The 24,030-nt window shown below is 50.8% G+C and overlaps 1 protein-coding gene across 1 annotated transcript in view; it reads left to right on the top strand.

The window, feature by feature from the left end:
• The first annotated feature begins 20,464 nt into the window (after positions 1–20,464).
• Positions 20,465–24,030, top strand: part of FOXK1 (forkhead box K1) — a 48,331-nt gene continuing 44,765 nt past the window's right edge. The window contains exon 1 of the mRNA XM_082006816.1: positions 20,465–21,114. Coding sequence (XP_081862942.1) covers positions 20,729–21,114 — 386 coding nt within the window. The 5' untranslated portion in view covers positions 20,465–20,728. The remainder of the gene's footprint in view (positions 21,115–24,030) is intronic.

Raw genomic sequence — 24,030 nt, 5'->3', positions numbered from 1 at the left:
TCTTACATGAGCAAAATACATGGGCATTTAGGTCATCTCAGCTATACAGGTTATTGTTTGAATCACTCCGTGATAAGTCCTTTTTTTAGTATGCATTTGTGTTAAGATAGTTATACTGTTAAAAAAAAAAAAAAAGAAAAAGAAAAAAAATTGTGTCGTCTCTATCGCAGATCAGAAAAGAGTCTGAGAGATTAAAGGAGTTTTAAGTACCCAGTAGCATGGACCTGGGTCAAAGAGTCCCTGGAATTGGTTTATCTGAACTCAGGAGCTCGTGCGAGTAAGTCCTTTGGGATGTCACAAGTTCTGGTCTCAGGTCTGCGTGTAAAAACATCTCTCTCTGCCCGATTTGCCTGTGCAGTTTACCGTGTTGAATATTTAACCGGTTACTAGTCCATGTGACGGCATTCAAATCGCTGAGCCTGGAAATCCCTAACAGAGCTGTGGGCGAGGATGAGTCCCACCAGAAAAATGTCCACCAGTCCCAAGAAACTAGACACCTGGTTTCTCCAAGCCAGGGGACTTTCGTTTGAGCCTTCTGTGCTTTGTATGCAATGTTGTGCCCCTCCAGCTTTTGATCTATCCATACCAGCTCCCCCTCCCCGGCAGGGGTGTGTGCAGAAATGCTTGGCTTGGCCGATGAGGGCATCTCCAGCCCCAAAGCCCCGGATCTTTGGGGTGTTTTGAGGAGCGGGGAGCTTATCTCTGCAGCAGGGACGCTTGCACTGCCGCCAGCTCTGCAGGCTGCTCCTGCTGCTCTTTCTGATTTAGAGAGAAGCGTATTTTGGAAAATAGCTCGGTGTGCTCTCGCCGGAGAGCTGCAGTGCCTTCGCTGCCTCCGGCTGCGGTTCCAAGCTGGGGGGTACCGATGCCTTGGAGGTTAATTCAGGTGCGAATCTGACAAGACGTGTATAAATGGCACGGACAGAAATAGTAGCTTTAGAACCCAATTATTCCCTTAGGTTGACGCTCCTGCCCAGCAGCGCGGTGGGTTCTCCAGGAAAAAGCAGCGGTAGGGAAAGTGGTTTCAAAACCTTTTTTCTGAAGTTTCATGGCCTCCGCCTGTAATCCCTATACACTGGAGAAATCCTTACATCTGTGATCTGAGTTACTGGTGCCGAGTGCCTGAAGTGAAGAATGAAAATCAGACCCTAATTAAGAGATATTGACCATTACAAACAGTTTGGCTGGTGGCCCTCGTCCACCTCCGTGCTCATTTATGCATTTCAAGAAGAACTGCGGAAATAACGTGAAGTTCAGCAGCTCTCGGAGCTGACGCTGAACCTCCTGCCGTTTCATCCCTTCACCAGGACAGTTCCTGACGGCCACCGTGCCGTTAATTTTCCACGTTAACTGAGGGAGGGGCCCTTTGGAGCCCCCACCATATTCCTTCCTCTCCCTCACTCCAGCACCAGTAGCAATTCCCACTCTTCCCAATAACCTTCAGCTTCCCGGAGCCTAAATGTATGACAAAGACAGACCTTTAAAATGTTGGACGGAGACCCAAATTGAAGGGCACTGTGATAAATTCTGCCAGCATTTGACATGATGGGAAATTCATTCCTCCCACATAAATTATTTTCTGCACTTTTCAAGCTTTAGCCTTTTACTGTGCATTTTCAGCCATAAACAGTGAAATATGACATTATTTACTTGTGAAGCACTAATAATGCGTACACGCCATAAAACCCGACGATGCTCTGGAGAGTTCGCAGTCACCAGCATAAACACGGGGAAGACAGAACGTGCCGGAAACCCGGTGCAGGGACGGACACGCATGCCCCGGCTGCTTCCCTGCTTTACGCCTCCCTGAAGCATCACTGATCGCAGGCAGCCCAATTTATTCCCTGCTGACTTAGCTCCCCAAACACGTGGGATGCCCTTTCCTTTAGGGTTCATCTCCCCTGGTTTTATAAACATGCCGGAGCTGCTCTGTTGCTACCTGACCCAGCTCGTCGAGGGACACATCCCGGCGGAGCCGAGCCCCGCAGGGACCCGAGCCTCGCTGAACCCCGCCGCCGCGGTGCTCGGGCACGGTTAACTTGGCATGGCTGGCTGCAGGGGCGAAGTGTCGCAAGCGATTTTCAGCACGTGTGCGTGGATAAGGCCATAGCGAAGTCCAGCGACCTCAACTTTCCCGCATGAGGTTCTTTTTTGGTTTTTCGGTTTTTTCTTGAGGCCTTTTATGTTGATGTGGCGTGATTTTATGTTACGGAGCTTGGGGTTAGCTTAGCCTGGCTTTGCGTGTTCAGACAAAGCCATGCCCACACCGTGTCCTCATGCCCACACCATGTCCTCGTGCCCTCACCGTGTCCTTGGCACTTCTGTCCTTGGCTCTGGGGGCTCTGGGAGCTGCCGGATCTGCAGCGGCAGCCTCCTCCTGGGGGAGGTTTGTGGGATGAGTTTGGGGCGTCCCGGTGGTACCGTGTCTTTTGTTAGGCCAAGCCAGGGAAGTTTCGGATGAAATTAAAGGTGAAGCCTAGGATGCCCCTGGGGGTCAGTGAGCCTCTGAACTCAGAGGGACTCCTGCAAAAACCCCAGTAAGGGCGCGGGTTCACTGTGCGGCGTAGCTGGGTCACCCCTTTGGGCTTTGGCAGCGTGAGGAGCGCAGTTCGCTTATCGAACCCTAAAACGCCTGAAAGATGGGAGCTGGCAGCGCGGCTAGCGTGTCTGCGAGCGGGAGGGAGGAACCCGGCCTCCTCCGAAGAAAATACGAAGCGGCTTTGGCCGTATCTATTATCATTATTGGAGCTGTCAGCTGAGATTCAGTACAGAGCCTCAGATAGAGGTATCGAGGCCAGCTTCCACGCGGACTTACGACAGCGGCGACGGAGCCGGCTCCCGTCTCCTTTGTGCTCATTCAGTCCCACCGATTTCGCCGCGCTAAGGGCGAGGAGGCGGGCAGCAGCGGGCTCTGCAGACCGCAGCTCGGGGCTCCGGCTTGGCTCCAGCCCCTCGTCCAGCCTGCACCATCCCCAGGAGACGACGGGAGGATTCGGGGCCCCAGTGTCTTGTGCAAACCCCAGGACCGACGTGCAGGGATGAGCTCTTCCAATCTAAAAGATTTTGCCCTAAATCAGGTCGCTGGGAAGCTGGACCATAACCCTCTCATTTTTTGATTTCTATTCTTCTCCCGCTGTGATATGTTCTTACAGCTCAACTGTTTTGCTCCATCTTAAGGTTGTACCGAGAAAGGGAGACCATTTGCTATTTTAGCAGAAGTTAAACTAATATTTCTCTGTTTTCCAGCCCATTCCACAGAGCTGTGCAGCAGTCAGTCTCAAAGAAGCAAGGCCACGTCAATTCTCCTGTCTGTTATAAAAATATTGTGTCAGATGTTAGATCCCTGCGGGGTGCTGATTTACCTCGAGTATGTATACATTTCTGTAGAAACTGAGAATATTCAGGAGAGGTAGTCAGTCTGTTCTAGGACTACAGCTAGAGTTTGTTGTCCAGATTAATTAAAAGGCTGCAGAGGCTGCGAATGTGATTACCTCTTCTTATCTTGTTCCAAAGTCCATGCAATATCTACAGTGTTTTGAAGTTATATATGTTTTTTAAAAAATCAATAGCAATGGAGTTCTCATTATCACCAACCTACAAATAAAGCTGTATAAGAAGGAAAGAAGGGAAAACATTGGTGTGGAAACAGGCTTCGCCTTTACGTTTGCGAGTGGATTTTCCTCATAAGAAAAACCATTGAAAATCTCAAAAATTACTAATGCAAAACAAAACAACCTGTAACCCACACCTCCACCTCCTGTAGGTGAGGCTTTAAAAAGCAGTTGTCTGAGTGCGCAGGATCAGGTACTTGGGGTGAAAAAGGTGTCAGATTTTGGCTTAGCCACCAAATTCCAGCCTGCGAATCCTTCCGTATCTTCTTCTCCAGGGACAAGGACAGTTTAATAGTGGGTCCCCACAGAGGACCTGGTGGGACCTCGAGAGATAGAGATGAGTCCGTTCTTTGCCCCAAGAGCTGAACACTGATACCTCAGACCCTCCCTTCTTCCAAGGCACGTGAGCCTCAAGTAATTGCTGCTATTCAAATCGCTCTCATTAATTGAGAGCGTAGCATTTGAGATGAGGGGAGACTTTACACCTGCGAAGGACACTTTCTCCCACCCACCTCACGGGGAACTCGCTATCGCTCCACTTGTGCCCTCCACTGCTGCCACCGCCGGCTGGACCTTCAGGCGGAGGAAGGCAGCTTTATTTTACCCAAGGGCTGCGCTGATTTGGGGCATCTGTTGGTGGCTCAGCACCAGGCTGGGGTGCCCCAGCTGCAGAGGGGTTCAGGCATTGCCTCTGCCGTTGCGTCGCTTCCAAAAGCCGCCGTCGCAGGGCTGCAGGGCTGCCGCCGCCATCCGCGAGACGCAAGGTCAGCAAAGCTGCTGGCGCCCTTTTAGCCCGCTGTGATAAACACACAGTCGCAAAGGCTTTATAACACGCCCCAGAACAGGATCTGCCCTTCGTTATCCAAACGAGGGCGAATTTGTGCCAGCACAAAGCTATGAGTCACAGCAGGTTTCGACTGGGATTTCTGATTCCTGAACAAGGACTGATGAGGCTCCCCGGTAGCTCCCATTAATCTTCTTCCCCGCGAGCTCTGCACGGCCGCAGTTGAAGAGGTTTCGTGTTTGCTCTCGCTCATTTGCACAAAAGGTGATGGTGCGATGGGTCTGACAGCCGGGACACGGTCAGGAAGATCTCGTCTGGGTTTCAGGCCGGGGCTTTCACGGCGGTCCTTTGTCACGTCTCCGCGGCGCCTTGGAGAAATGCAGCTGCAGGGAGAGGTCTTGGTCTGTGCTCGTGAGCCGTGGTGGCTCGGGACAGCTTCTCCAGGGGCGGAGGGGAGCTGCTTCTCGCCAGCGGGGCCGGGACACCCCGTCTCCAGAGAACTTCTTAGCGCAAATGACTGCCTGCCACACCGACACCGGTGTCCGCAAGCAGCAAAGCCACCCGTGCTTTTCAGCTCATAGTTGTGTGGTTTAGGTCTCTCCTTAGCATTTCAGGAAGCTTTCGGAGCAATTGAATCTTTAATGATCCCCTCTCAGCTCTTTGCGCAGCGGCTTCGCTTCTGCCTTTGCTGCGGACGAGCTGCATGCCTGTGTATAAACTGCCTTAAACACACCCGGGACAAGGCAAAAATTCACCTCCCCGCTCCCTCCCTCCCCTCCGCAGACCACACTCTGCCAAGGAGAGGAGAAACCAGCAGCCCTCGATTCACAGTCCCAGGAAGCCGAGGGAATTAGTTTTCTATTGAACCTTTCATTCTCCAGATATCAAAACACTTTGTGAAGTCGGGGCCTGTAGGGAAGCAGAGCTGCTATTTATGTGATCAATAAAAAGTTTTACACGGAGCCTTGGATGCTCACAAAAGATGGGAAAGAATGTAGCTGAAACAGCTCTTCACATGAAAACAAGATGTTTATTGGTATTATTGAAACACCCTGCTAGGCTGAAATCAGATGCCAAGCGATGTGAGCTCAAGCCAGGATGGTTCTCGTTGGGGAGGGGAGAGGAGCAGGCCGGCTTTTTGCATAGGACTAGCTAAAATTTCCCTGTCATTATTTGTAATAATAGAAGGATAATGCACCGCATGGTGAGATGATTGAGGTTGGAGCCAAGGGGGACGGAGCCAATAACATTTTACATATTTTCCTGCCATGAGAATTCTTCACACCTTGAACTACTTTTCCTTCATTTTCTTCTTTTTTTTTTTCTTTTTTTTTATTGAGGCAACAGCCAATAAAAGAAACTAATGGGTTAGAAACCATGTAAGCAATCTCCCACTGAGCTTTATTCCCTACAGGTTCATTGCATCAAAGGGAAGGCAGCAAAATAGGGCGACCAAATGCTACGTAATAGCAAAAACGAGTTGGCTGCAGCCTGCTCTGCCCCGGGCTCAAGGCAGGTCGCGTTGCCTGCAAGGGCTGTTGGACTCATGGGGACCGTGGCAGCCACCTGGGCCGGGGTGAAGAGGACGTTTCGTGGCTTTACACAAGGTAACACAGGTCGTGCCTTTGCTCTGCATTCCTCCTTCCCCACTCCTTCAAATGCAAATACAACTCCACCTGCGTTTGCTTCTTCCCCGCTTCCTCCCGTGCCACCTCCACCCTTGGAGCAGAGGTCTCTTGCTCGCTGTGATTCCTCTCTCACCGCATTCAAATCCTGTTTTCTGACTGGGAGGCGCAGAGAGACTATTTATCCCGTGTATCTCCTGCCTTGCCCCTTCAGCAGGAAGGGTAATTCACTCGTGATGTCTTCCATTCCTCACTCCACCTTACTGACCTCAGCAATGTCAAATTAGCAAATCTGGGCCTCCTGTATGCAGCAGGTATTACCTTCACCTCATTTCAAGTTTACCACTCTGCCGGTTTTTGTTGTGCTCTTTCCAGCACGTGGTAATTTTGCTCCATAGTAACGGGATCAGCATCTGGCAACTAGTGCGAACCATGGTGCTACGTCCTGGGAAACGAGACACGGGGGGAAAACACTGGCTGTCCCCAGTGCTTCCTGGGAGACATCAACCCTGAGTTTCAAAGCTTCGGGGGGGGCAAACACGGGTTGTTATTACATGCAAACGTAGCCTGTGGAAAGTTCAGTGCTTAATTGTGTGTTCTGGGTACGAAGCCTTGCAGTCAGCGCAGAGCAATAGCAGCAACACGGTACGCAACTTTACAGGGGTTCTGCAGGTTGGAACAAGGACTGTATGCAGGATAAACTCAAGGCTTTTTGTAAAGGCTCGTCCTTAGCCTAAATCCTGCCCTCAGCCGGTGCGTTTGCTCAGCAGGGTGGGCAATGCAGCTCAGGGTGGCCCTGCACCCATCGCCCCAGGCACCACGTCTTACTTGTGCTTCTCTCCCGAGATCTCCTCTCCCACCCGGTGAAGCCACAGCCGTGGGGCTGCTCTTAATTTCCTGCGTTACCTAACCACAAGCAGTGCCTCTGGTAACAAGCTCTGAAAAGATACAGGCAAAGAGCATTAGGATATAATAAGTCTTATTTACAGCTTGGAGAATCTGCATTTTAGAGTGAGACACCGTACTTAAATCAGGAGAGACAAAGGGACACCTTGCAAAAGTGAGTGTTGCCTGGGCAACATCAGCATCTGCATCCCCGCATCTCCCCAGCTTAGCAAATGTCCTCGCCGTGGTCCTGCCGTGCACGCTCAGGCTCACACCTCGCTCCCTCTCACTCGCGTCCACGTCTGCTTCTCCAAGGTGAATGTACAGGGATTGGCACAAGCAGCCTACATATGCCGCTGGCAAGAAATGAATCTTCCCTCAGTCCTTCGGCTTGTCTCGCCTGCTGCGCTCTGCAAAGCCGCAGGTCTGTGCTCGCACGTGGCGCGGGCGTCACCCCACACACGTGCCTTCGGATGGAGCCGGGCACAACTCTGCCTGCCCTGGCTGGAGCTGAACAATAGATCCTGTATACCTGTATATCCGCATCTTATCTCAAAGTTACATTTATGTAGTAGTTAGGGGGACAGATACCTCCCCCCCGTCCAGCTTTTTTTTTTAACAGTGTAAAAGAAAAACACACTCATCTTCCAGAGTTGGGAGTTCTCTTGACAGCAGAACAGTGTGATGGATGTGCCAGGGCATCATTTCATCAGAATATCATGCCATGAGGTTGGCTACTGCCATTCATTCCTGTCATTTGAATCTTCTTGATGTGTAAGATCACATTAAAGTCCTGTAAGAGAAAAATGCTGCATATCTCCTTGTCAGAGAGGACTACGCCAGTTCATCCATCCAGCCCTGGCACGGCACAAGGCGGAGGGGAACTCTTTGTCGGACCGTTCGTTGAAGGTGAAACAAAAAAGTCTACAGGTACCTAATGCTAATCCAGCTCCACTTTCCGAAGCAAGAGAAGGACAACTGTCATGGCATTTATTGTTTGTGGTTTTCTCCACCCCGACCTTTTAAAAAGTTGGGGATTTCCTTTCATCTTGCCAATGACAAAAGGAATTTGTCTTTCTTACATCTTTTACTCTTCTCTGATTTTTTTTTTTTATTTTAACATCTTGAGCAGTGGGCCAGTAGCCAGATTTCTGAAGGTGTTTAAGCATCGACAGATGCAGCCGGGTATCTGGAGGGATTTTTCAAAAGCATCTTGCTGTAATTGTTTATGATATTCCTCACTTCCCATCATGATCTCTTTGGTAGCATCGCTACTCCTGCCAGCATTGCATCTCCTGTTGTAGAACTGAGTTGGATTTTGCTTCTTTTCTTACTTTTAGTCCCAGAACTCCAGGAAATGATACAAAAAGGGGGACAAAATGGGCAAAATTTGCTGCAAATGATTACATTTGGGTGAATTTTAATGTTCTTATAAATACCGATGGGATGTTGAGAAGGTGCACGCTTTCGTTTACAGCAGCAGAACTCCAGCATGAGCAGAGTCTTTTCATAGATGTGCTCTTGCACTGAGAAACACACAGAGAAATCAACTGTCTGCTCCCTTTGAAATATTCCTGTGTTGCAACACGATGGTCAAATTTTCCAGCGGATTTTGAGCATTTGTCTGTTTTCATAGAAGCAGCAGTTAATTTGCAGAAGGCTTCCTTGTCACTTTTGCCCACTGTAAATTCTGGGGGTCATGTTTGGGGTATAAATTGGAGTGAGATTTGCAAGCAGATCTGCAGGAAGCAGTGGTTTGGGGTTGGCCGCCGCCGCCGGGACAAGCTACAAGAGCCGTGGCCATTAAAGAGCGAAGGGATCTGCAATTTCCATCCTGCACTGCCATCTATAGCGCAGCGCTGCGCACAGCAAACAGCACCGCAAAAATCAAACCAGGAGCCAAAAAACCCACCAAACACCCAACTGAGGCAGCAGGCTCTGAGAAACCTTAGTGCGATGAATTAAATCGGCAGTTCAGGCACTGTGGCCCATGTTGTGTTGGACTGGACGGGAATGGAGGAGCTTGGGGTGTGAGTCTCGTTCGCCTTCCTGTCTGGACGTCCCTAATTTTTGGGGGGTTGCAACACAATTTCATCCCCTCCAAATCAATACAGCAATGGACAGCTTTCTCCAGGGGACAGCTCAAGATATACTAAATCAGAGGCGTGAAACCAAAACCCATTCTGACTCTGATGAGCAAAGGGAATTTCTCTTTATTTTTTTATTTTTAAGCCAGATGTTGCTTTCATGCTCTGAAACCTCTGAAACAGCTGAGTGGATTTTCTTCAAACTCCTCACAGGCACAAAAATTCACCTTTGGGCTGCGAAGAAGCTTAAGAAATTGCACTGTGATGGAGATTTCTTCCCCCCCCCTTCCTTTTTTTGTTTTGGAAAGTTAAAAGGATCCTAAAATAGAAGCTGAGAATTGGATTAAATGCCCCTTTGTTAACTCTTAGCGCTGCTCCAAGTCTGCGATTATCATTTCTTAAGGTGCCTGGCTCCCACCCTTCTTACACTTCCAGCTTCCTCATTTTCTATTAAAATAACTGCTAAAATAACGCTGAGGACCAGCTCATCTCTGGTGCAGGCTGAAGAGGGAGCTTTGCCGAGAAAACTAAGAGAAAGCCCAAGTTTGGCCCAATTTCACGTGCCTCCAAAATTGACCTGTGAAACTGGGGAAGGAGGCGGAGGTCGCAGGAGCTGGAGAGCCCTAAATCAGGAGGAACCCCGTGTGTTCCTCGGGGCCCACCACCCTTCGGCAGGAGGGGCCGAGGAACGGCGCAGCAGTCTCGAGTGCTTTGGTATTTGGTATTGAAATACGTACCATGAGACCTGCAGTACTAACAGAGCAGAATAATAGCACAGCCAGTCCACTGGCAGGAATGGATAAATACCTCGCAGGCAGCTTTCCTGACCTAAATCTAGCTAGAAAGGCACATGAGAAATAAAAGGTGCAGTTATAACATGTACAAATCATATGCAGGTATCTAAGAAACCCTGTAATACCGTGGAAATCCGAAGTTTGTTCCCGTCAGTTCTCTGTTTTCCAAGATGAAGCTCAAGAGCAGCTTCCAACAGAAAGGTCACGCGGGATGCCTGATCCCAACAACAGCCTCGTGGTAATATGCATTAATGGTCTTGGAAAATGCATATCTAGCTTATTACAGTCCCTTTCTGTATCGTATGGGAATATCTAGGAGCGTCGGATGCTTCAGAAATGCTTTCATTGACAAAGGATGGGCCAAAATCACCCGCTCCTGCTCTCCCCGTTAATTTTCAGTGACCCCCACTTGCGCTGATGAAGCGTCTTGCATGAGTAACTACCCCCAGTCTGAACACGGAGCAGACAAAGCCCTGTGTCAGTGCAGGAGGAAAGCAGGGTGGGCTTTGCCGGTGTCGGAAGAAAGGATTTCAGCCACCCAAGGGCGCTGGAGATGGAGTGGGAGCCACGCGTGGCCTCTGGAAAGGACGTGGCGAGAGCCGCCCTTCGCGCAGAGGAGCCAGACAGGCTCTGTGCGGCTGGATGCGTTAGTCAGCTTGGCCACTAGCTGTTTGAATAGAAAATTATATGCTAAATCAAGCACTGGAAAACAAATTGCACACTCAGCTTGGCTGGGAAGCCTCTGGCCCAGACAGCTTTTCTCAATGGAGGCACGTCCACCTCCCGCGGGATCGGCCGCCGGCATTTGCCTTTAGCAGTGCTGGATGGCCGGCGCAAAAGCCGGAGTCTCAAGGGCAGCTCCAGCCCTTGGGTACTGTGTGTGCTGCCAAAGCCTGGGTATTATTTTCGATTTTCCACTCGGGAAAGTGCACGGCATGGGGCTGCCTGCCGGAGGCTCGGCGGGGAAGCGAAGCGGGAGGCTTGCCCAGGGAAGGGCTGGAGCCCGCTTGGCTAAAGCCCTTTGGGCAAGCCGAGATCATCCTGGCGGGCCGAGGTGTGGATTCATGAGCCCTCATGAAAGGGCAGCATCTCCTGCTCTGGAGCTGGAGGCAGGAAGGGGTCAACCAGAAACTCTCTTTAGCATCTTCGCTAACGAAACCAGCAGTGAGCCTCCCCTGTTTACACCTACAGTAATTCCTCCCCTTGTTCTTGCAAGCCCAGTTCAATTTTCTTTTTATTCTTGTGCATGTATCTGCAAATAGCTGATTACTCCTGTTAGACCCTGCCAATAAATTGTATGCTTTTTATTTGTTTCTCTTCCTTCCAGAGTCGGTTTGCATTAAGCACCACTGCAGCGTGCAGGCGGGGTTGAGCAATGCCTTGGCGGCCACATAAAACAAGTTATTATTGAACGTGGTCCCTCTTTCTTGCAAAAGGAGCCCTTGGAAGATGCAAGCAGCTGGAATATGGGTATTTTCACAACCATAAAAAACTCATTTTACTTTTATTGCTATTGAAAAGCCCTGGATAGGTGCATTTCTCATCCAGCCGATTAATCTGAGGTTAGAGGCCACCGCACCGACAATTACACAGGTACGTACCTTTTTTTTGTGTGCGTACAAGCAGTGTACCTCAACCTCTTCCCAAACGAAAATCAAAAGCCAAGTGTTGCTAGCACGAAGACACAAAGAATACCCTCTCTTTTTCATCTGAGACTCCAGCGCAGGCTCGCTGCGCCCACTAAGGCTCCTTTCAGCTCCCAACGTGCCTCCGGGTTGCCTAGCAATCCTAACAATATTTTACGAGGCCTTATTCCAGAGACACGTTTTGCTAATGCTGAATTTTAGCTAGAAGCTCTGGGAGAAACACTGAGGAAGCCTGAGATCGCATCACTCCGATTTATTACAGCCAGGATACAGGGGAAAAAAATAAAATACTGAATTATCACGACGGGCATTTAGCAATAAGGTCTTGAATCGTACCTCGCGAGCCAGCGCGCTGCCGGGGGTGGCCTCCGTGCCACCAGCCGACTGTAGCCACACAACCGCGTATCTGTGAACGTGCCGAGGCTCCAACCAGGCGCCTCCGAAAGAAACCGGCTGCCGGCGGCCGGGCTTCCGAGCAAACATCCGATGGAAAGAAATTATGAGGGAAAGCAACTTCTGGCTGAAGGTGACAGAAAGGATTCGGTACAAGCAGCTGTCGCCATCCTAACGTCGGGTAGCTCCGGAGGAACCTGCCTCCATCGCCTGGGGTCGCGCCCCAGCGTGACGATGCTGGGAATTACGGAATGACAGAATCGTTAAGGTTGGAAAAGACCTTTAAGATCGTCAAGTCCAACCATCAACCCAACACCACCATGCCCACTAAGCCATATCCTGAAGTGGGATTAAACTAAACGGGCTGAAGGCTCCAGCTCCCGGTCCTGCGGCAGCAGACGCCGGGGCTGCGCTTGGCGAGGTGACGCGCTCAGCTGGCGCTGGGACGCCCGTGGCAAAAATCACCCCGGCTGGGCCGCGGCGCTGCCGGCCGCAGCGTCCCGCCTGGGCGGCTGGTTCGCATGGCTGCGCACCGGCAGCGCTCGGATGCTGAGCGGGGATGGGACGGGGACGGGTCTGCTGGCGCAGCCGCAGGCGGGAGGAAGGAGGCTGGTGGGAGATGACGTCCAACAAATTACTTCCCATTCTGAGCCATATGGAAAATATAGATACCAAAATGCATAGATCTATGTCAAATCACATTCCCTTGGTTCCTCCCTCTCTAGCCCCAAACAAACATATAACCCAGGAATAAACAAGCCCTTGGGCTTAGAGTCAATGTTTCTGAAGGCTACAGAGTTCCTATTTTTATCTTTTAGTTGGGCTTATACAAACTTTGTCTAAGATCCACATTTTCTGTAAGTTACTTCTAATGGTGAGGGCTTTTAAATTCTACCTTTAAAAAGAAAAATCACACCCGTAATTTCATCAAAGATTACTCCATAATAGTAATCTCTTGCTAACATAAACTGAATTTGATTCAACCATTAAACTCTTACATGATTATTATTCTGCTGATGAAGAATGATCTCTGTTTAAATTTAGCAACTCTTTCATTTCTGTAAAACATGTATTTATAAAAAAAATCAATAGACATGTTTTCATGCCTTCTTATTTCTCTCTCCCTGTTTTTGGAAGGTTTGGAAGGGGGGGGGGTCCCAGTTTCCAGGGCGCACAGGGTTTTTTTCTAAGCAGGTAAGCATATCCCCTCCTGCCTGTAAAGCAAGCGCATTAGCATGAGGGAACTGGTAAGTGAAAATTACTCTAAAGTGAGACCCATTTCATTGATTTTTTCACTGGCCAAGCTGAAGGACAAGTAAATTGGATCTTTAAAGTCCTTTCACTTTTAACACTGTATGGTATTATTAGTAATGTAAGTAAGTAAAACTGTTTATAGCAGATGTTTTTCTAAAGTTGACAGTGCGCCCTTAAAGTGACGCGTGATGATTGTAAATCCAGGGTTTTCCAGCACTTATAGCAAATCTCCTTATCGCACTGATGTGTCTAACTAATGCAACCAGCTGGAAAGGGGAGTGCAGAATGAGAAAAGGAGAGGGTTTCACACTTCACCCAGGATTTTACTGGGAACCGGCGTTAGTGCTGGAAGTATAATCAACGGTTAGGTTTGCTCAAGTGCTTTAGAGGTGTCTGCCAAACAGCAGGACACCTGCAGGAGGGTCCTTCCCCCAGCATCTGCTCCCTGCTGAGATGCTCCAGTGATCCCAGAGGATGCTCAGGACCCACCGAGGGCGAATATGGCTTACAAGTGCCTTTTCCAGTCCTTACTTCCAGGATAACCTGTAGACAGCCAAACCCAGGAACAGGTCACAGAAACTTCTGATTTCCTCTATGGGGATGCTACACAGCAGCTGAATTCCAGGGCTGTTCCCACGTAGGTCCCTGGGTACCTCGGCTGGACCCGTGCTGGGGCACTGTACACTTCACCTCGGCTCTCGGTTCCCTGACCCTTATTTGAGAAAAACCAAAGCCGCATGAAGACCAGCCACCACATCCTTCCTCTAGGTCTAACCCAGCCAGGAGGGTGTCCGGTGCATACGTGCACCCCTGGGACGCTCTGAGCCAGGAGACCCGAGCAGGGCAAGAAAAGCTGAACCAGACCTCCTCCTGTTCCCTTTTTCCTGGCATGGCTTGGCCCAGTGGGGTTTTTTCCCATTCAAAAGGAAAGCTTTTGGCATCCAGCAGGTTGATAGGTGACAGCTGGTTAAAAGAGGAAAGGAGGTTGTTCATTTCTGGAGGGGGGATTCGTTGAAGAAGCACTTGAACGCAGCCGTCCCCAACGCCTGGGATAACGCGGGGTCGAGGCTACTGGGTCAGATCTTCACGACACAGAGGTGATAGAGCAAGGAGGCCGTTCACACACCTAACCTGCCGTGGGTTACGATCTGATTCCAGATTGCCGTGACTTTCCCTGTGTGGTTTCTGCCTGTGAAAATATAGGAAGGAAGTTGGGATCAGGTGTGACCACGGTGGTTTTGGCAGCAGGTTACGCTGGCTGCATGTCATGGTAGATATCTCATCATAGCTGTGAATCATGATATAAGGTTTGGGACAGTAAAACACGCAGGTCTGGTGGGGTTTTGTTTAAATGTTTCGTAATAATACAGGGCAAAGTCTGTAGCTTTACTGGCTCCTCTAGCTTCTCAGGCATGTTGTAAAGCAAGATATTTAAGATCAGCTGCTTCCAACCCTCCAGACACCACGTGGAGCTTGTTTTCAGCAGCAACAGGCAGTATATGCTACAGTTGCTCATAAAAATCCAAAACCATATTCCTTTTGGGCTGAAATGCTTCATGTTTGAGATCAAGTTTTATATTTGTTGGTTCAGTTGGTTTTAGCTGTTGAAAAGTACGTGTTGGTGTTTTCCTCTGTTCGCATCGATGGGAAGTGAAAAAAATAGATCATTCAAAAATGACTAAAGCAAATAATTCAGACCCAGCTTGTGTTATGTATTTCATCGAGGTCTAAGTTTCAAGCCAAATTGAAAGAAAGTTCGCTGAGCGGGTTTAAAGCTCAAAGCACACACACCAGTGTAAATTTTATGATTTATTTTAACTGCAACCCATGAAATGGTATTGCTTTCGTAAAATTATCTTGACAAAAAATGGTCTTGTTCAAGGCTTTCCCAAATGGGCTATCGTACATCAGTCTCTGGCATGGATTCTAGGAAAGTGACAGCCTTTCTGCAAGGGGAATGAGCAGATCATATAATATCTTAGGGAATGGCAGAGTCTGGGCATCAGATGTTCCTTGGTCTTTATTGTATTTCAGAGAACTTGCTGTGAAAACATATTCTTGATAAGTGTGATTTGAAAAAAATCCCTGTGAAACCTAAATAAACTGTGATAGAAATATTTCCAGCAAACTGGAGTTTACAGTAAACAGGATCACAGCTGATTTAAAAATGAAAAAATTCATTACTATAGAAAGAAGAATCTTTGCAGGCTGTGCTGCTCTTGGGAGGGAGCTGACAGACGCAGCATCTCATTTAGCCCCATCTTGCCAGGCACCGAGGCCGCGGCTCACCACCCAGCACGAAGCACACAGCACCTTGCAGCAGGCAGCCCTGACCGAGCAGGGTTTAAGTGATGCCCACCTTGCGCTAGGTCCCGCCGTCTGCATGCCTCTCTCTGTCCCCGACACTGCTCCCTTCAGCGTAGCAGCCTATTGGCACTGAGGAAAAAAATGGTGGGTTTGCATCCCCTGAGAGCTTTCGGGACCACGAGTGCTCCCCACCACGTTTCTGACTCACTGGTGGTGTTTTCTTCAACCTTCTGCTGATGAAAAGCTGTGCGGGAAAAGAAAGAATTCCTCTATCAATGTGTCACCTCCTCCACAGGCAAACCCTTTCTTATCGGGCCATCTGGGTTAAAACCTGGCTCAGAGCCGGCCACTGTGAAGGATTTTTAAAGCCGTTCTGATTGAGGAGGGGTATTTACGGGTGTCCCAGATGGGATTCGAGCTCCACTGGGCTCCCCAGACCCTCAGCAGCAGGTCGCATCCCCGGTGCCGCCGCGAGCCTCGCGGGTGCCCTCCTGGTCAGAGATCCGTGTCGCGGACGCAGCCTCTGCAGGCATTTATATGGGCTGCCCCAGGTCAGGGCCGAGAGACCTCACCGGAGAGACAGAAGGATTGGGGTCAAAAGCATAGATCATGCCACAGAATTGAGAAAACAGGTAGGAATCCCATAGGAAGCCGGGTTAGACACCGTGAGCGTGTGTGTGTGTGTGACAGCTACTATCACGCACTTGAATATGTTTCAATACAATGAACTTTATTTACCTTCTTTCAGCCGCCTGGTTAAGAAGAAAATCCTACCAGACACGTATAAGTGCAAACCCCTTTTTGCTCCTGTGTCACAGCGCTGTGATTTCCCTGAGACAGAAAGCAGAATTAAAACTCACCCAGTTGGAGAAAGAAGCGAGGCTGCTCCTGAGCGCCAGTGCGTTGGGGAAAATAGCTCCACAGATACAGGGCGCATTGTTCATCACTTACATTGCTTCGAATCAGTTTGGACAAAAACCACAACAGCATTTAAAACCTACTTGAAGGCTGAGGGAAGGGAAAGGGAAAAGGGTTGCGGAGAACTGGGCAGGAATTTGAAGGAACGCTGCTCTCCTTTTTTGTATTTTAAGTAAGTATTTGTGTGATGCAGGACCTGAAGTCTCTGCTCGCTTGCCAGTGATGCACACCTTACATCAGTGGAAGCCCTATCGCCCTTAACCCCATCAGATTGGCACTGTGCTCAGGAGAAATGCCGGACTGGGCTAGCAGAGACAGCAGAGCCTCTTTGCCTTAGAGTAATTGCTTTCCTTCGCTCTTCTCCTCCTCCTCCTCCTTCCCCGGGTCAGGGCTGTGCGCATTAGGTCAGCTTTCATTGTGAGCATCAACGTGTTGTCTAGCTGCTGGGTAAACACACCGAGCGGCTCACGCCCAGCGTGCAGCTCACAGCGTTCCTTTCTGTCAAAACTGCTTTTCACTTACGCTTTGGTTCGGGGATAGAACAGATTTCCTGTGGTGCCGAAGCCGGGCAGCTTCTTTGCTGAATTGGGGCTTGATAAATATGTATTCAGCCTCAGGCATCAGAATAGCAAGGACCAGCCGTATGCAGTGCTGTCGAAATGCAGCATTTCACTTACAGAAACTAAGTGTTTTTAAGGAGATGCCAGTCAGCAGATAAATGCAGAAATGTACCCTTTTATCACTGTTTTTGCAAGGTTTGTGTTTGCCCAATGCGGTGGTATCTGGGTGACCGTAACAACCCGTTCATTCGTCCACAACTGATAGCACAAAACAGATTCCTGCTGTGTATCGCCGTATTGAGACAGTCAGCGATGACACGCTGCCAAATAAATATTTGACAAAGGACAGCCGGGTTTTGCACCGCGCTCTGAGTAACACCGACTCTACCTCAGCTACTTTCTGCTCTCGCTGTCCCCTTCCCAGCTGCTTTGTTTGAATGTTTGATTTCTCCTCCTCGTTCACATTGCTCTGTTGCACAGGCGCAGCGGAGCAGGACAGCATCTTGAAATCACTCCAGGTGTCTCTACGAAGCGCAAGGAGGGATTATTTCTGCATGTGCACAGGCAGTCATGCTTGTCCAGGGTCTCGGCATCGCACCATGCTAGTGCCCGAGTCCCGGCTGGAGCAAGTCTCCAGCTGGCCAGTTCGATGGCCGGGGATGGCCAGGGTGCCATTCCCACATCTGAGCCTTGCACGAGTGCCTGGGCACATCGCAGGGGTGGCACAAGGACCGTGCTGTCCCCCCTCCCCGGCCCCAGCTCCCACCGGGGCTGCTCTCCACCTCGGCTCCCCGCGACTCCCGGTACCTGGCTGGCAGCTCCCAGCCATCCGAATATTTTGGTAGGCAACTTGTAGAGTCAGGAAGTTTGGCCACACCTGCAGACATATCCATCTAAAACCCTGCTGAGGAAAATGAACCACTTTAAAGTCAATCCAGCCATATGGGATGAGATTAATTCAAACAATTTTGAGTGCATTTACATCGGGCATTTACACCGGGGCAGCCAGCTTTAAGCGGGATGAGTTGACTGGAGGAGCGCAAAGCGTTTCCTTGTCTGAAGGGCCCTTGGGTTGATGCTGCGGCGGGGTGGATTAGAGCCGAGCGGAGTGCTCTGCTCCTCACAGTGCAGGCTGCTTGGGGAACGGATGCCACAGGCAAACGGGCTGGTGGGACACCACACTAAGCACGACCCATCAGGCAGCTCAGGAGAATCCTGTTTCTGCACAGCGCTTGATGACATTTTGCATGAAGCTGGGATTTATCTTGGTAACAGCGCTGGCTTAAGCAGCAAATTCAGCTCGGAAGAAATTCGCAGGCCTAAAGAAAAAGTCTTTGTTAGAAGAAGAATCTCACCGACTCATGCAGCGGGAGTGTGTCGGTGGCTGCAGAGTGACCGTGACACGGGGGGATGTGCCTGTCAGCTTCCCCAGCTCCACAGCCCTGGAGCGGCGCTGGGTCCACCCCAAGTGCTCGGGAAGCCTCTGAACAGGGTGAGGATCTTCGCAGGCAGCCTCACGTGCCAGCCCTCAGGTTATTCCCCGACTGGAGCTGCAGAAATCCATAGCCTGTATCCAGTGTGGGAGAGGTAATGGGACCCAGCCCTGCCAGCGACACACCTCTTGGCCCCACATCAGACGGGTCCACAGGGCTGCCTGCAACTCCTGTGTTTAGAACCACCGCCCCACTCCTGCCCATGCCGGGGCTGGCTCCTGCCCTGCCAGCCGACCTGCCCGCAACACGTTTTCCCAAGCAGCCGTAGCAACATCTACTGACAACGTCTGGTAACAGCCTCACCCTATTTCTGATCCTTTCGGGGTCCTTCTCGTCAAATGGCATGACTTTGGCTTTTAGAAAACCCTTAGACATAACCTAAAATCTCTCCAGAGCTGCTTGCTTTTTTTTTTTTTTGACAGGTCTAACGCTCCTCTGATACACGGTTTTATCTCAGCTCCTCCCACACACCTGCCTACCAGCTTGGGTCCAGTTTTAAGGACACTTACCAGCACTCTCATCCCGGTGTGAATGGGCAAAAGGCTTGAGCTAGCTCTCCCGTCAGGCAGCGTGTGACTTTGCCTCTCACCTATGAGATGGCCACACTTTACTTTCTGGCCACAAGCTTTTGTTGATGCTGAGCACCTTGGGGCAGGAGAGGAGCTCAGGCAGATGGGTGCGAGTGGAGCAGCTGCCCACCGGGGCCCAGGTTATGCCACTGCTGTGTGCCATGACCCCACTTATTTGCTCCTCACCATCTGAGAGCACTATTTCAACTGTAATTTAATTCCAGGCCTCCAGGATGGCCACTTTTTGTGTCCACCTCGCTCCTCGCCATGCCCCCTCCACGGACGCCTTTCCTCCCTCTCCTGCCCTGGGGGCTGCAACCTTTTGCAGGGCTCAGCTCGGCTGAGTCTTGCCGTAGAGCAGACGCTGCCTCATAGGAAGTGGTATCGGTGTTTTGTTAGACGGTACTTTTCGTTCTTCTTCTCGGTTGGTATTGAACTGTAGTGGCAAAGAGCACTGTTACTGATGATGATGTCTCGGGTGAGATGTCTAACTCAGGTCCCAACTGCTCAGCAGTCATTAAACATCTCGGGGAAGATGTTCCAGGAACAGGGATGTTAATCTTGTGGTCCTGGACTGGTTCCAGCTCGTTTAATTACAAATCTTCATAGCTGAAATTTGCTCTGCACTTTTGAACGGTTATGGGATTTTTTTTTTCTCCATCTCCTTTAAGGTGTTGAGCAGCCTTGCTACGAGCTGCCGCATTCCCCACACAAGGCGAAGCAATAAGCAATTACGGTTTCTCCCTCTCCCAAGATTCTCAAATTCATTGTATTTGCTGGTTACTTAACAATTCAGGATTCTGCAAAGTACCACCAGCTCCCTTACTTACTTATAGAGAAAAGTTTTACTTGTTTAATCTGGACAATCTAACTGCTACCGAATATACATGATCCATGACGTTGTTGCAAAGAACATGACCTTTATTATTCATATAATATAAAAAAATACAAAAATTCGAAGAAATAATGTAATACAGCTAAACAAACTGCACACAATCCCTTATAATGAAAACTATACGAGTATAAAAACACTGAGTATATACACGTATATATGAGTGTACATATATATATATAAACATATATAAACACTCTGTAAAAGTGTATTAAGGTGTTTTAAACTGCCACCTTTGTGTACCTGGGATGAGCCTCCCCCTTCAGCAAGCCTTTGCAAACAGGCCGGGGACATTAAAATCGTGTTGCGGTGAAATCCCCACCGAACAGCCGGGTGGGGTTTTGGTGCCATGACACGAGGCAGCGACACGCCGTCTCACCCGGCCCAAGTCGGTTTGAAAACACGGCAGTTCTGCACCGAAACGCCGGCGATGCCCCGGCTGCGGGGTGGATGGGGGGTGGATGTGCCCCTGCCCCACAGAAAGCCCCGCGCGGGGACGGGTTTGGGGCGGGGGCACCTCTCCGGCGCAGGAGGGCGCGGGGGCCGTTTCTGAGGCGATTCAACTCACGGAGCCGCCAGAAAGCGGTTGTTCTGCCCGGTCCGGGGGAGAGGTGGCGGGAGCCCCCTCAGAGCGGGTCGCGTTCTCAGCACCTGCCCCAGGAACGGGCCCGGGGCCCGGCGCAGCCGGCCCGCCCGGGCCTGCAGGCGGCGCCGCGCCCCCGCCGAGCCCGGCGCTCCCAGCCCCCGCCCCGCGCCATAAATCGCGGCGGAGCGGCCGGGCCCGGCGGTGCTGCCGGGGAGGCAGGAGAAGGCGGTGGCGGCGGGCTCGGCTGCCGCTCCGCCCCGCTTCCCCCGCCCCGCCGGCTCCGCCCCGGAGGCCGGCACGCTGGCTCGCTCCCTGCCTGGGAACATGGCCGAAGTCGGGGAGGACAGCAGCGGGGCGCGGGCTCTGCTGGCGCTGCGCTCGGCGCCCTGCAGCCCCGCCGCGGCGCCCCCTCCCGGGCCGCCGCCCCCGGCCGCGCCGCCCGCCGCCGCCTCCGCCGGCCCGGTGCTGGCGCGGCTGCAGGGCCGCGAGTTCGAGTTCCTCATGCGGCAGCCGGCCGTCACCATAGGCCGCAACTCCTCGCAGGGCTCGGTGGACGTCAACATGGGGCACTCCAGCTTCATCTCCCGGCGGCACCTGCAGCTCAGCTTCCAGGAGCCGCACTTCTACCTGCGCTGCCTCGGCAAGAACGGCGTCTTCGTGGACGGCGCCTTCCAGCGCCGCGGCGGCCCGGCCCTGCAGCTCCCGCCGCAGTGAGTGCCGCCGACGCGGGCCGGGCCGGGGGCGTGGGGGCGGTGGCCCCGCAGGGAGGCGGCGGGGGCCTGCGGGGCTGGGCCCGCTCCGGAGGGAGAGGGCGAGCCCGCGGCCTGCGGGGAGGGACCCGGGGAAGGGCCTGAGGGGGCGCAGAGGGAGCCCTCTGCCCCGGGGTGGGGACGTGGGTCTGGGTGGAGAGGGGCTGAGGGGGCGGAGAGGGGCCTCCGCGGTGGATGGGGACGGCGAGGGATCCTTCGGCCCCACTGAGGAGACAGCGAAGTGCCTCTGCCCCACGGAGGGGATGTGGGCCTGCCAGGAGAAGGGCCCGAGGTGATGGTGAGCAGCCACCGCTGATGAGGGAGACGGTGAGGGATGCTGCCTGTCCACAGAGGGCCTGAGGGGACGGTGAGGAACTGCCTCTGAAGAAGGTGGCCTTGAGGCCCTTCCCAGCCCACAGAGAGCCTGAGGGGACGGTGAGGGACCCCTTGCTTGAAGTTGACCACAGTGGGTGAGGCATCCTCTGTGCAACAACAGAGTGGCCCTCACCTGATGGAGGGCCTGAGGCGGCCATGAAGCATGTCCACCTGGTGACCAGGCAGTGGCTCCACCTCAACATCAACAAGGGATGTCCCCACCTTGCTGCCGTCCACAACTGAGAAAGGGGGGGGGATGTTTGTCAGGGCTGGGGCTGCTCCCTCTGAGGGAATCATGTCTGGGGAAGAAGCATGAGTCCCCCGTCCCAGGGTGCTCCTTCAGCAGGTTGTAGCCCATGGTCATCGTCCTCCATGCCTGCCTGCCAACAGGCTTGTGTTCACCTGATGGCCCTTAAGGGTTTTCCAAAAGATAAATGAGAGAAAAAGGGCTCTTGTCAGTGAGCTAAAATTTTCTACACGGAGGGCTTGTCTTTCCTGGCAAAAATTTAGTGAAAATAAGCACACTGGCAAAGTGGTTTTCCAACTTATTTTAGGGTTGGCAAGTTGGGTGTTGTTCCTGGTGTCTCTCTCCGGGGCAACGGAGAAAAGAAGGTGTTGGGCCAAGCCAGGGGTGATGTTGCTCACCAGGACCCCTGGAGAACATGCGCCCAAGGTCTTCTTGCTCCTTTGAGGAAGGGGAGAGGGCTACAGAAGGGTTGTCTGTCCTGTGTTTTAGACAAACTCTCTTGCAGAAAGAAGAATGAGGCTGACAATCTATTTCTTCCTCTGAAAATGTTGTTTATGGTTGCTGAGCACTGTCCAACGACTGCAGTGCTTCACCCCAGGGGCGGCAGCGTGGTAGTGGTGGGTGATGTAATTCCTCTGTGCATCTCTTCAGGTCGTACCAGGCAGACTGTGTCTAATGCCATCTCTGAGTGCAAACACGCTGTAACGGCAGGAGATGGGGTTTTATGATGTTCTACTAGGCTTTTTGTTGTTTTTATAAAACATCTGTTTTCATCTGGCAGTTTTTGGCTTTGGAACTGTTCACCTCCAGCACCAGGGTCCTGGAGTTTTCCCTCTCTTGCCAGCCTGTTGCTCAGGGGAGGGTTTTTTAATTACTCATTTCCTCTGCAGGCTGCTTCATTTTGTACTTAGTAATTTAGTTATAACTCCCTAGCTGCTTGCTCTCTGAGGCATTTTGGTTTGTAATGTGCTTCATTTTCTAAAAGAGATGTCCTTCAGTGTCTGTTTAATTAATCTTGGTTTGTAAAACAAGACCACCTGAAGCCCAGGGCATTTTTGTTGTTTCGCTCCCTCTGGCTCTGGCTTTATCTGTGAGCTCTCTCCTCCCTGTCATTCTGTTTCTTCAGTTGGTTAATCATAAGCATTGAAAACTCTCAAGCAGCAACTTGGTTGCTTATTTCTCTACCCTTCCATTTGCACGTGACTCCTGGAGTGGGAATGGCAACTTTCCTTCTTCGCTGCTTTAAAGGGAGGAGTTTAATGTACAGTTATGAACTCTGCACAATAAGGCATCCTCTTTGCTTGGCCGCTGCTTGAGCTACATAAATAAACTTGATGCTCCTCCCTTTCTGACTTCTAGAGTAGGAAAATGTTTTGCATCAATCTAAAGGAATTTGCCCCCTTGCTTCTACCAGGTAAACAACTCCTTGCCTTCTACTGGCCAGTCAAGGGTTTGTAATGCAGACCAGGAAAAAAAAAAAATCCTGTTGAAACTTGGTATACACAGTCTTGATTGAGGCTTTAAGCTGTTCTCCTGTCTACTCTTTAGCTCCACTCTTGAAAAATCAGTCCATTCCCTCCCAGTCACCCACGTACACACATACATACACAAATCCCCCTCCCCTCCCTAAACAAAACAAAGCCCTGGTTGGTGCCGCTTCTTTTCTGTAGAGAAGCCTGTATGCTTACAGCTAGCTGACTAATATTGTCAGAAGTGGGACAAAGTGAAGATGGGTCTTAGTACACAGACTTTACAGTACAAACTATAAATTTTTTTTTAATATTATTTTATGGTAACACTACTGTCCTGCTTGATACAGAAGCCATGCCTTCTCCATGTGCCAGCATTTCCATGTTAAATTTCAGGAATTAATGGACATTCCATTAAACGATTTACATGGGAGCTCTTGCTCCCATATAAATCGTTGAATGTCTTCTAAGAATAAGTTGTTTGAATCATTGTGTGTGTGTGTGTCCCCGGCAAAGGATAGCAAAAGTATGCAAAGTCCTGTTTCTTTTGGACTAATGCAGTCACTGCTGCTGTTACATTACAGTCAAAGGAGATGCGTGTGAGTCATGAGATCATGAATGGAAGTAGAGGGTTCCAGGAAAAAAACTGTTTTTCAGATGCAGTTCATACTATCTGTTAAAATCCTGGATTCGTAGATTCTATTTCTGAGGTTTCTTTTCACTTCACTTCTGTATAGAACTTACGTTGTCATAAGCCTTCTTCTAAGTTTAGAAGTAACTATTCCT

The sequence above is a fragment of the Phaethon aethereus genome, assembly GCF_964289735.1.
Source record: "Phaethon aethereus genome assembly, chromosome: 15".
NCBI classification, from domain to species: domain Eukaryota; kingdom Metazoa; phylum Chordata; class Aves; order Phaethontiformes; family Phaethontidae; genus Phaethon; species Phaethon aethereus.
Note: the sequence above shows the minus strand (reverse complement) of the source record. Positions and strands in the feature narration are given on the sequence as shown.